General features: G+C 37.1%; 2 protein-coding genes across 3 annotated transcripts in view; both read left to right on the forward strand.

Annotated features, from left to right (window-relative positions):
- The window catches only part of LOC311064976 (dedicator of cytokinesis protein 9), a 96,048-nt gene extending 93,730 nt beyond the window's left edge, over window positions 1-2,318 (forward strand). For both annotated transcript variants that reach the window (XM_084085073.1, XM_084085074.1), the window contains exon 53: window positions 450-2,318. In XM_084085073.1, the coding sequence (XP_083941199.1) occupies window positions 450-575 (126 nt within the window). In that variant the 3' untranslated portion in view covers window positions 576-2,318. The remainder of the gene's footprint in view (window positions 1-449) is intronic.
- A 3,379-nt stretch (window positions 2,319-5,697) lies between these two features.
- Window positions 5,698-12,143, forward strand: slc15a1a (solute carrier family 15 member 1a; the record flags this gene model as incomplete). The annotated part of the gene is made up of 22 exons (XM_084084231.1): window positions 5,698-5,704; window positions 5,831-5,868; window positions 6,197-6,284; window positions 6,434-6,575; window positions 6,751-6,870; window positions 7,417-7,516; window positions 7,750-7,840; window positions 7,941-8,024; window positions 8,195-8,277; window positions 8,379-8,465; window positions 8,577-8,666; window positions 8,780-8,824; window positions 8,921-8,953; window positions 9,049-9,137; window positions 9,450-9,531; window positions 9,707-9,823; window positions 10,238-10,284; window positions 10,361-10,465; window positions 10,600-10,711; window positions 11,360-11,494; window positions 11,661-11,768; window positions 11,916-12,143. 22 exons carry the CDS (start codon window positions 5,698-5,700, stop codon window positions 12,141-12,143), a joined length of 2,031 nt encoding a protein of 676 aa, XP_083940357.1.
- Between the last annotated feature and the right edge of the window lie 1,527 nt (window positions 12,144-13,670).

The raw sequence follows: 13,670 nt of genomic DNA on the forward strand, positions 1-13,670 counted from the left end.
ATTTTGTATTTGTATTATAGCAATGTTAGTTTTATATAATTAGATTTTTGTTGTAAATGTTACTGTTCCTAAAATAAATGCCATCGTAAATAAATATAAGTGATTATTGAACTCACGTCACTGGTGATGGTTACTTTTACACACTTTCTATCATTAGTTTTATGGAATTATAATCTGCTTCTCAGATGGGTTTTATAGAAATATAATATGCTTCCCAGTAGAATCTGATGTAAATCAAAGTGGCATTCGTAAAGTATTTCTGATGTTTGATAACACCTTTTTCTGTTTTACCTTCATGCTGACATGAGCAGATTGGATGGTAAATGCAACCTGTACAAATTGTGTACGATAAGTCTCTTTGAGGTTTCTGAAATATGCCCAGCCTACCCTTTGACCACTCCATCCTTGACTCCTTTCCCCCCTTCCTTTCCACGTTCACTTCCTTCCAGATCAGTCCAGTTGAAGACGGCATGAAGAGTGTTCTTCCGGACTCGCTTCACATTTTCAACGCCATCAGTGGTACGCCGACTGGTGCCACCATCCAGGGCATCCCCAGCTCCTCCTCCGTGGTATGAGGCCAGAGCACGGGTAACCCCTGACCCCGACACCCCTCAGTCGCCTACTTAGGCATGCTGGTGATGCCATATATAGCCATTTCCATCACCCCTGTTATCCCAAGTGTTTTCTCTCTTATCAGCGATTCAGTCAATGCGGAGGTTGGCACTGGGATAAGCAGAGACTTTGGTGACGTTCTTACATTACACCTTAACGCCTGGGCGAGAGACCTAGTCAATGCATACTGATCCTGTACAGAGAGTATAGTCACTCTACAGTCACTGTGGTGGGTGTGTGACCAATCATGTTCATCTGTAACAGAGGGGGTGCAATAAAAGCAAAGAAAGGAGGAGCCCATACAGGGGACAGGCTGACCAGTGGTGGCAGAAGTACTCTTTACTTAAGTAAAAGTAGCAATGCACAATGTTAGAAATACTCTGTTACGAGTAAAAGTTCTGTATTCAAAATTTGACTTCAGTAAAAGCACAAAAATATTGGCATCAAAATATACTTACAGCACCAAAGTAAAAGTACGAAAATGTTTTAACATTGGTCAAACTTTTTTGAAAATAGCTGATCTACAAGCTCACAACTAGGCGCATTGTAAGATTGTAGATCTGCTATTTTCGAATAGCCGGGGTTTAAAATGGGGCTTATGTGATTAATTTATGTTTCGTAATAATCTACATCCACAAAGTAACTAGTAACTAAAGCTGTCAAATAATTGCAGTGGAATAAAGTACAACATTTGCCTCTGAGATGTAGTGGAATAGAGGTATAAAGAATTGAAATAAATCAAGTAAAGTAAAAAGTACCTCCAACTTGAGTAAATGTACTTATGTTACTTTCCACCACTGATGATGACACAGGTAAGCCATGGTGTAGCTGCTTCAGGGCCAGACATACAGTACTGTAGGATTAGCCATGACCTGCACTGTCTCCTCCATGGCCTGTTGTCTGACAGTACTGGGTTGTGTTTCCTGTGGAGACATTCCTGTTGGAATCTTTAACTGATAACTTTGTGCATGTTATTACCCCAACCACCAACCTACCAAAAACCTATTTTACCTGCGTTCATTTTTTTTATAATGTTTGCCCGTTTGTTTTGTATGTACAGTATTCCATTTTTTTTACACGTCTCTCGATATTGATGTCTTGATGAACAGTATGCTGCATACATTGACACTCACCCTGTACATGAAGTTATATTTCTACAAGGCTGCAACCTGTATTTCAAAAAGAGACTCCTGTGGAAATATAGTATTCAACCGTAATCGCTTTGATGTCTTTGAATGGGAGTTTAGAAATATTTAAAGCTATTGCATACAGTAAGCATATTCCACGTTGTTTATTCTTGTATATAAAAAAGGATTGTGTGCAATATTTGTCTTTTGCAAATTATCTTGCTGTGTGGGATCAAACACTGTAAAGATTATGTTCACCTTCTTGCCAAAGCGATGAGGTGTGGAACCACACAGCAAAATCCTGAGTGTTAATTCAACTCTGAGTGTCCATTTATTACACACTCAGAGTCAAATTAGCATTCAGGGTTTTACTGTGCAGAGACTAGGGCTACTGTGGAAGTAATATGAAGCTTTTACCATTTTAGTGTTCATTGAAAATGTTAATGAAAATGTTTTTTTATTTGGGAAGCGATGGGTTTTTATTTTTATTTAACAGAAAGTCACTGTTCTGCTGTAAACAGAAAATGTTCCCTAATGCTTTTCTTTTAAATAAAATTCACTTATTTCTCTGCACTTCTACACATTAGTCCTTGCTTCATGTCTTATTACTCTGCCTGCAGCAATGTGTGGCAGAGTATTGTAATCAGTCCTGTTTGTGTTTGTTGCAAGAAAACTTGGTTTACTTACAAAGTAAACATTTTTAAACCCAAAATATAAAAGAATATAACATATTCATTGTGAATTGTTAAATAAGAGTCCTGCTGGATCAAAGCACATCTAATTTTAACTTCTTCTGAATCCAACAAAAAATCAATAATACTTTCAAGATTTATCGGCCAAAACGCAATGAGGCTGATTCGAAAAATGTTCAGGGATTGAGTTCCTTGACCTACTGGCCGTGTGCACAATAAATGTAATTATCTCCTGCCCCGCAGATAACAACACTAGTGGAAATACAGGTTCACATTATCACTTGTTCAAATACACAAGTGGAAAAGGAGGTTTGCATGGTCAAACTTGAAGTACTGCTCCTGAAGAAACAGTGTGGCCGGGCTCACTGTGTTGGTAGACGTTTGGTTTGTACAGTAGTAGCCTTATTAAGAAAGTTGGGGGTGCTAAGTGATTTGTAGTGTTAACAGTGTTGGCAATTGTAGTAGCCTACTGCTATTGCACAAGGCTTGACCCACATCCCAGTACCTACATGCTAAATACTTGATTACTCTTTAAACTGTGTAAGCATATAGATAATAGATATGTGTTTCTGACTCCAGGTGCTGTCCTTTATCAAGATACTGCAGGCCCAAGTATACAGGATGTCACATTTGAAGTACAACTGCCATCTGCTTGTTAGGAACATCAGGTTTGCTATCGATTCCTGTTCATATCCTGTCTTGCCTCTCTAGAGTTGCAAAATGTCACGCCTTGGGAGTGAGAACGGGTTGTCTGTATCAGTCATAGCTCACATATCTTCTGGCCATGTAAAGTGGCTCATGAAAATGTGTTCTCTGTGTGTGCTTAATAAAATTTAGAACACATTGTGTGACATTGCCTTGGCGTCATCTTTGCAGAGCTTATCCTTACAGGAGAGCGATCAGGATCACAACAGAGGATTCTAAATATCACTAATGAAAAGAGTGTTGATAGTGTTAAGTAGCATTAACAGTGTTTTTAAGTATTGGTAGTATTAACAGTGTTGGTAAAGTAGGCCTATTCATAGTGTTAACAGTGTTTGTAGTGATATAAGTATTGGTAGCGTTAACAGTAGTATTAAGTATTGGTAGCATTAACAGTGTTGGTAAAGTAGCCTATTCATAGCGTTAACAGTATTGTTAGTGTATTGGTAGGAATGGTAGCATTAAGCTTATTCATAGTATTAACAGTGTTGGTAGTGTAAAGTCGTCAAATTAACAGTTGGTATAGTGTTATAGTAGTGGTAGTGTTAACAGTGTTACAGTTGTAGTGTCAAGAGTGTTGGTAGTGTTAAAGTCATATCGTAACATCCATTTTAGTAGTCTTTTTGGTGACACCTACAGTATGGTAGCTCTGTTGTCTGTCATACTGCGATTCTCTGTGATTAAAAACAAAACATCAGGGAAGTACCTCTCCAAAATGAATGCTGCAGGATCCTAGCACAGCAGATATTTTGGAATGCAACAACTACATTGTCAGAAACTGTAAGTATTAACTTTTACATAAATAAATAAATACATACATACATACAAATATTTCCAGTATATTTCCAGTGGAGTGAATGTCGGGGTCAGACACGTAAATATGTTTATAAGTTGTCAAAAAGCATTTATGTGGAATGGTTATTTGGTGAAAAGTATACTAATGAAACATTAAATCAAAACTACCTTTTGTTTAAATGAAAAACGTTACACAGTATGACTTGCTAGTGCCACAGAGTGTTGGTAGTGTTAATTACTAGTATTAACAGTGTTGGCACTGTTACCTATTGGCACAGTATTAACAGTGTTGGCACTGTTACCTATTGGCACAGTATTAACAGTGTTGGTAGTGTTAAGTATTGGTAGTATTAACAGTGTTGGTATTGGCAGTGTTAACAGTGTTGGCAGGTGCAATTATTAATTAGAGGACAGTTATTAGTGGATAATTTAAACATGGATAAAACATTTGAGTTCAAACTCATGTTCAGCTTACATAGTCTACGTCATAGGAATCAACATCTCCATGTGAATATTAATTGATGTATATCTGTGACTATCTGTGCAGCTTTAAAGCAGGGCTGCAGAAAAGATGCAAGAAAAAATATATTTAAACATTCTTCCCTTTGACTTTCATTGTCAAATGGACAATGTCAATTGTCCCAAAATTGCAAAAATAGGTGCAACAAAATAATTGTTTTTTCACCATTGACTCCCATTATAAAAACTATTAAATTATGTTTTACATATATTTCAAAGGTTTAATAGATCCATAAACTGTTAAATGCTGAACATTTCAAAGTTTGGACAGAGTCTCAAATTATGTGGAAGTAGTTAGAGACACAAAAAAGAGGATAATAATAAATGAATAATAAAGCTGAAGATAAAATCAGTGTCTTTTGCTTCCCAGCAAGCCCACAAGAAGGATACCTCCTCCAACACTGTGCAACTGTTCAAGATATGCCATTTATCCTATAGTTCTTATTGTATAGGGAGATGTGGTCACCCTAGGTCTTATGGTAGGCTATATGAGATGAAAACAGATTTCATTATGCAACATAATAATAATTTTGAATTTTTGTTGTAAGAGTCTATTCCTAAACTGTTTTTCTAGAGGTGTTTAATGTAAAATCAAAATTACTAAAAATAGTACTTAATACTTTGACCAATTTGAAAAATGTTCCTGGATTTGTGCTCACCTCAGCTAATACTTTAAATCCTGCAAATCGCCGCAGTTTAACACACGTTTATGCAAGCTTTTGTTTATTTTTTTCTGCTGTTTTCTGAGTTATTTATATTCGGCCTGGCGGAGATAACAACACTAGGAAATATAGGTTCCCATGAGCACATGTTCAAATACACTAGTGGAAATACAGGTTCACATGCATGTTCAAACTTGAAGACACAGTTTAAACACTGCAGTTTAACACACATTTATGAATGATTTTGTTAATTTATTCTGGTGTTTCTGTCATGGAGTTATTTATAATTGATAGGTCATATAGGGTGTGATTGTTGGGGGGCACTCTCTTACAGTATCTCGTGTTCACACACAAGACATCATAAAGAAAGGACAGGACTATGTCCTCTCTTTATGATGGAGGACTCTGTCCTCTCTCAGCATTCTGCAAGGCACATCAAAGGACTAATAAGAACCTATATTACATAAACACCTTGTCTAGACCTCCCTCTCTTGACAGTGGGAGACCAGTCATTGCCCAGGCCTGAAGGGACTGTAAAGGGACATTAAAATTTGAACAGCCACAAGAAGTAGTCTCTACTCTGCCATCATGACTGGTGAGTTCTTCCTGAGGATATGATTAAGTCAAACTTGTTAAGGATAACTATATAAAGTATATGTATTTATCTTTTTTATATGTTTTGATTGGACAGTGTTATAAAGTGATATTACTTTGTGCACAGATCATGAGGATCTTAAGAAAGAGAAGGAGAAAGGGAAGGTAAAGTACAATAATTACATTCAGAACTTTCATGTCATGTATTTCAACTACAAATTGATTATTTAGTTAGCTTATATAGACTGTTACATAGAGTTGCCTCAAGTCTAATATATACTTTGTCGCAAGATGGTGTTGCTCACAGAAAATAACTGTTAACTGAACTGAAAGAGAAGTTATTATTTTTGTCCTGTGACAAAGCATAAATTTGGCGTTACTTTTTAAGTTATAATCCACATTGGCTGTAGTTATTCTCATAACAATTGATCATCAATGTGCCACTCACTGTGTTACTGTTATATACCACAATTTCCCCTAATTTATCCATCAGAGTGCAGTGGTGTGTGGCTACCCCATTAGCATTTTCTTCATTGTCGTGAATGAATTCTGTGAGAGGTTCTCTTACTATGGCATGCGTGGTGAGTATATAATATGTATATATTTCAACAAAAATATCACAGCTGTATCATCAGCTCTGTTAAACGTTATAGTCAATAGTAGTATCTAGCATTATGGTCATTGATAAAACAAAATGAGAAATAATGTACTGCTCTCCGCTTGTCCACAGCGGTGCTGGTACTATACTTCAGGTACTTTTTGCGCTGGGATGATGACATGGCCACCTCCATCTATCATGCATTTGTGGCTCTCTGCTACCTGACCCCTATACTTGGCGCTATTGTGGCTGACTCCTGGCTGGGGAAGTTTAAGTAAGTGACCAATACCGTTATAAAGAGTTTCTGTGAAAGGTTTGCATGACAATTTTGTATATTTTTAAATATTTTTTTGCTAATTACTACAAATACTGTACGTTACATTAGTAGAGTTTTCTAAGATTGGAAAGAAGTCAACTGTCAACAACTTCTTGGTCTCTTTCTTCTGCAGGACTATCATCTATCTTTCCATTGTCTATGCAATTGGTCAGGTAGTAATGGCTGTCAGTGCTATCCATGACATCACAGACGCAGACAGAGACGGAACACCAGACAATATGACATTCCATGTGTGAGTGTTTACTGCACTTCAACAGAGTTCACAGTGTGATTATAAAATGCTATAGTTTGTAGTTCCCAATGGGTTCCCTCCACAATGCATTTTACCATAGGCTTATCTATATTATGCAGAAGATAATGTCAAAGGAAGTTTCACATTTTGTTCTATGACATTGCTTAAATTACACCTGTTGATCTCAACTGTGAATTTTGAATAATTGCCTGTGTGGTTCAAAAATAATAAAAAGTGAATTGTGGCGATTATCCTGTAATATTATAAGTCTTTGTTTGCTGAAGAGCTTATGTTCTACATTTTACCAAACTCATTGTAAAAATGCTATTGAAACTCTGTGTTGGGAACCCATGGCAGAGGTCATTTCTGAGTTGGCCTACAAAAGGTCATCATAATAAATCATAATATCATTATCATTATCATATCATTATCATTATTATTATTATTGTTATTGTTATCATTTTCATCATCTTCATCATCTTCATCTTTCCTGTAGCATTCGATTGTGCCATAATTTACAAAAATTATGTTCTTCTCCACACTCAGCGCATTGTCCATGGTGGGACTGTTACTCATTGCTCTGGGCACTGGTGGCATCAAACCTTGTGTGGCTGCCTTTGGTGGAGACCAGTTTGCGGAACACCAGGTTAGCCCACTTAACATACCTCACCACTACTACTTGTGTGTCTTTGTTGAAGGGGGGGGGGACAACCATAAATCCTACGTTGAAGTTCATGGGTGAGGAGTGAGGACCCACTGATTTTGTTTGCGTGCAATATTCAGTGTGAGAGTTTATCATTTTCAATTTGCACAACTGTGTTGCTCAGCATACAGTATCGAAGGTACAGTACAATGTCATTGACTCTTTTCTTTCAATAGAGTAGGCAGAGGGGCACCTTCTTCTCTGTATTTTACTTGTGCATCAATGGTGGGAGTCTCCTATCAACCATCATCACACCAATTCTCAGAGGTACATAATAATAGAACAGAAGTAGATGAGTATGACTGCATGCTTACAGTACATGAATGCATACATGAATGTTCATCTTCTTGTCTATCTGCATCTGCAGCCCAGGAGTGCGGCATCCACACTCAGCAGAAATGTTATCCTCTGGCCTTTGGTGTCCCTGCAGCTCTTATGGTGGTTGCTCTTGGTATGTTTAATAATGTTCAGAAATCCAGATAAGTTTACAGTTGGGAGGGTTTGTTTTTCTACCAGTAAAGTCTGTGTTCAGTGTGTTGTGAATTAGTAAAGGCATAACAATGAATGTACACTGTACACTGTACAATGAATGATTTGGTCGTGTTTCTGGTTTTCTTGCAGTTGTCTTTATTGCTGGGAGTGGCATGTATTACAAAGCTGAGCCACAGGGAAATATTATGCTCGATGTGTGTAAATGCATTGGGGTAAGTCTGGATGATTTGCATTCCTAGCATCTGCATGAATGCCTACTTCTGAAAGTCACTCAAAATGTTTCTCAAAATGCTATTGGTCCTGTTGCTTTCAGTTTGCTGTTAAAAACCGCTTCAGGCACAGAGGCAAGGAATATCCAAAGAGGGAACACTGGATGGACTGGGCAGAAGACAAATATGAGGTAACACCTTTCTTTGCCTTCCATACACACATAAATGCCATACTTTACTAAGAAATCTGAAATACACTGACATCAGTTTCAATAGTATTCTATTTTGTTCTGGTCTTATAGAAACTCCTAATTGCTCAAATCAAAATGGTGCTCAAGGTCCTCTTTCTATACATCCCACTTCCCATGTTCTGGACACTGTTTGACCAAAAGGTAACTTAAAGCTGCTACATCAAAAGGCATCAATATTATTTGTTGTCTACCATAGTAGAGAGATAAAAAATATAGCCACAGAAAATGTGATACATTCTCCAACTCCTTCACAGGGCTCTAGATGGACTCTGCAAGCCACTACAATGAATGGGGACTTTGTATGTTTTTTGTTTTATTTTGTTGATATGAAAGCATAGACAACATCTTAAACAGTGTGCTCAGACTCCTAATCACACACGTCGTTCTCTTTCCAGGGAATCATAATTCTACAGCCTGACCAAATGCAAGTAAGTTAGAGTAATGTATCTGACTCACTCTGGACCAGTATACTGTATCTTATTTGAAACATAATCCTCATACCCTCCATTTATTTTTTCTAAAGATGGTCAACCCCATCTTCATCCTGACTCTGGTGCCTATCACAGAAAGTATTATTTACCCTCTGATCAGAAAATGTGGCCTGAACTTCACGTAAGTTCTCCTGGATCTCAAAGTGGCATTCATAGACTGAAATTGAGACGGATGGAATTAAAATGATTAGGGAAGAAAAATAAACATAACAACATAATGTCGCAATGCTGTTATTGAAGTATTACTTATAAAGCTTAATTTATACTTTATCTGACAACTGTGTTGCTCACCAAAAACAACTAATTTAAAAACTATGATGCAACACATTTTGTTGTAGCTTGAAAACCTAATAAATTAGGCTTAAGCCATTCTGCTATTACAAAGCTTACAAATCACTGAGAACAAAAATAGACTAAAGTTTTGATCCAACAGCCCTCTAAGAAGAATGACCGTGGGGATGCTTTTTGCAGCGATGGCATTTGTCGCTGCTGCTCTGGTTCAAATTGAGATTGACGTGAGTATTTCCAGAAACTGTAATGTAATTATCTTATCATATAATACACATGTGCAGAAAACACATGAGAAAAAAATAAATAAGGGGATGGTGGGAATGTAATATGAAGGTATCATTGACAGGTTGTGGGGAGTTCAAGAGAGAGTGCATGTTCATATGCTATATTACTTTGCAGAAAACCTTGCCCACCTTCCCATCAGCTTCTCAAAGCCAGCTGAAATTACTGAACATGGGTAGCAATCCCCTGACGGTTGCTCTGCCTAACGGGCTAGTGGAACTTCCTGCAGCTCAGGTATGGTAACCAAAGCATATGCATCTGTATTCGTTGCAGGACAAAATAACTTGTTGTGATGTCCTCATGTGACCATATAATTCTTTGACTTAGAACAAGTGTAAAACGGTGAAACTGATAATTTGCTATAGATTACTTCTTTTTTTTTACCATGTTTGTTTGTTTGTTTGTTTGCTTGTTTTGCAGGCTAGTGCGTACTTTACATTTGATGAAGAAATAATCACAGTTTCATGGGGCAATCCTGCAACAAGCAGAGATTTTCCATTGTATAAGAAAATGCGACAAACACTTCTCATTCCTTCAAATATCAACAACAATTGGGAGTTGGTGAGTTACATTTCATAACTCTAATAACAAATTGAAGTCACAAAACAAGCAGTTTAATACTGATTTGGTTCTAATTCTTCAATACAGACTAATGATACAACTAGCAAGCCAGAGCAGGGCAGCAATACAATAAGGTACTCATTTGAGTCAATTCTTTGTGACAACGTAGTCATAAGCTCTGTTTTCATGTGAGATGTTTCTCATTCCCAGATTTGTTAATGGGATGACTACACCAGTGAATGTAACTGGCACAGCAGAGTTTGGACTAGTTGAACCATCGTTTTATTCCAGCTACTCTCAGATTCAATATGGAAAGTAAGTAAGGAATTATTTTGTTAATTTTGTAAATAAGTAATACATTTTTTGTTCTATCCATTATTTTCAAAGAATGAGTTTTTGCAAACAGCAATACTTTTATTTTTTAAAACAACTTCTCTTGTACTTATCAGAGCCAGTTTCACCATAACAAATGGTCTAGGTTCGTGTGAGTACACCAGAGAGTTTGGATTTGGAAGCTCGTACACTTTCCTTATTCCCAGTACTTTCACCTTTCAACCCAATGTAAGTTCCATTACCTCTAGAATCCTAAATCTTATCAAAAAAAGCCTGTTAATAAATTGTTACAATCATAAAATCACAAATCATATCAATGCAATTATGAAATATTAATAATTATTGTATTATTATTTTCATAAATGTAGTCCCACCATCTAGCATGACATTACACAATCCTGTTACTATTGTGAAATATTAACATACTGTGAATATTCACCTGTGACTTTCCTTTTAAATGTGAAGGTGACAATAGGCAAGAATTGACGGTATTAGAAGCATTTCCAAGTGTTTTGGTGACCTGTATCATCACACTTAAATGTTCAATGATAAAACCAGGAGTCTTACTTTTACTCAGAAAATGTAAAAGTGTTAATTTTTATAGAATGAGATTAACAATCTGGATTTTACAGTATACAGTCCAAAATATACAGTAGATTCATAAGGATCTCCTAGTTGCTGCTGAAAGTGGTTTAGGGGTTTGGTGTCTAAACTTTAGACACGATTTGATGAACCTTTTTAAATCAGCACATTATCTCAGAATGGGTCTCTGACTATTTTTGATCAAATAACCTATTGGCTGAGAATCACTTCACTATGCTGTATTATCATAGAATTAGTCTGAGATAACTGATACATTACTCCTTTTGATTTCAGTGTGTATCCATTTATGCAATAGAAGAAATCAAGCCCAACACAGTTCACATGGCCCTCCAGATTCCACAGTACTTCCTCATTACAGCTGGTGAAGTGGTTTTCTCTGTCACTGGTCTGGAATTCTCCTACTCACAGGTAACTACCACACACACACACCAATTTTCACATTTCATGTGACACGCAAGAACATTTCTCTACCCTTTGTTTTAGTGCTGCGTCAGCATATGAGAATGGCTGTGACGAAATATATTGATGCCTGCTTTGTTCAACCATAGTTTTCTGACATAATCTCTTTCTATAGGCACCAAGTAACATGAAATCAGTGCTGCAAGCTGGCTGGTTATTCACCGTAGCTATTGGCAATTTTATCGTGTTAATTGTAGCAGAGCTTGCAAAGCTCCCAGAACAGGTAAGAAATCCAGTCCCACACATTTTTAAATAAATCATAATAATTTCGGAAAGGCAATGTGTGTGATTTGACTGAGCAAAAATGATTATAAACATAAATATATTAACTCAATATTTGTCGCTCCTTCTCCTCTCTCTTTTTTCAAAGTGGGCCGAGTACATCCTTTTTGCCTCTCTCCTGGTTGCAGTGTGTATCATATTTTCCATTATGGCATATTTTTATACCTACAATGACCCTGCATCAATTGAGAAACTATTCAACAAGAAAAATGAAGATGATGATGAGGGCCAACCAAAATACGAAGAGATTGAGATGTTTAAGAAAAACTCAACAGAGCATCACAAGGACAATAAGGGAAAACAAACTAAAATGTAAACTAGTTGAAAAACCTGATGCATCATTATGTGAATATAATATTGAATATTCACGCAGGCAGCAGGCAGGTGTGTGTGTGTGTGTGTGTGTGTGTGTGTGTGTGTGTGTGTGTGTGTGTGTGTGTGTGTGTGTGTGTGTGTGTGTGTGTGTGTGTGTGTGTGTGTGTGTGTGTGTGTGTGTGTGTGTGTTCCTGACATTGGCCTCATTTGGGGTCAAATCTTGAACATGAACAGTTGACTGGCGTTGGCAAGTCAAATTGGGGACAAACTTGATGTCCCCAGTTTGATTTTACTGAGGTTCCATAGTTAGGGTGGGGGTTGGGATTTCGGTTAGGTTTGGGGCAAATGTAAGTGTATTTGGGCATGGATGTGTAACAATAGAGAAAGAATATGCTTATACCCATTGTATTATTTTAGTGTTTTGATGTGAAATTCATATCAAAATAATATTTGCTTTGTTGGGTGTCGTACACTTGAGGGTAGTACCAGGGTAGTTCTACCAACTATAATATTATATATTATACAGTGTGTGTGTGTGTGTGTGTGTGTGTGTGTGTGTGTGTGTGTGTGTGTGTGTGTGTGTGTGTGTGTGTGTGTGTGTGTGTGTGTGTGTGTGTGTGTGTGTACACACATATGTATCTATACTGTATATAAACACACACACACACACACACACACACACACACACACACACACACACACACACACACACACACACACACACACACACACACACACACACACACACACACACACACACACACACACACACATATATATATATATATATATATGAAAAACCTGATGCATCATTATGTGAATATAATATTGAATATTCACGCAGGCAGCAGGCAGGTGTGTGTGTGTGTGTATATATATATATATATATAAACACACACACACACACACACACACACACACACACACACACACACACACACACACACACACACACACACACACAGAGTATATATATTGCTCATTTATGTTTTTGCCAATTATGTTCTGTAAGCACTCTAAAAAATAAAAAATGTCTGTGTGTTCCTCATTCACAATTTTTGATCTTTGCACTAATATCCATTCAGTCTAGTCTTCAACTGTCATCTTGTTGTGATTTCCTCATGTGCAGTATCACGGTTCAAGGTTCAAGGTTATTGTTACATCGTGTGTACAGGTACATAAGAGTAAAACTTATTTTGCTTTGGCTTCCTTCAGACAATGCAGCAGCATATCGTATCTATAGTAGGCTAGTATGACTTACATTTTCTTTAAAGCATAGTTTGGTGATGCAGTTTTTGACAACATAATAGTATGACCTTCTTTGACACCATACTATATTTATGTATTTATTTGGTTGTATTTAGCCTATTTTCATTAGGGTCTGGAAGCTAATCATCTTGTATTTTGGATTCTTCTATCTTCTGTCTAACCAGGAAATATAGACTCCCATGCATTCAAATAAACACAACATAGCAGTACACAGGTCCAGTCCTATGCCAAACCTAGCCCGACCATTTTGCACAGGGAG

The sequence above is a fragment of the Gymnoscopelus microlampas genome (assembly GCF_963454915.1).
Source record: "Gymnoscopelus microlampas genome assembly, chromosome: 17".
Classification (NCBI taxonomy): domain Eukaryota; kingdom Metazoa; phylum Chordata; class Actinopteri; order Myctophiformes; family Myctophidae; genus Gymnoscopelus; species Gymnoscopelus microlampas.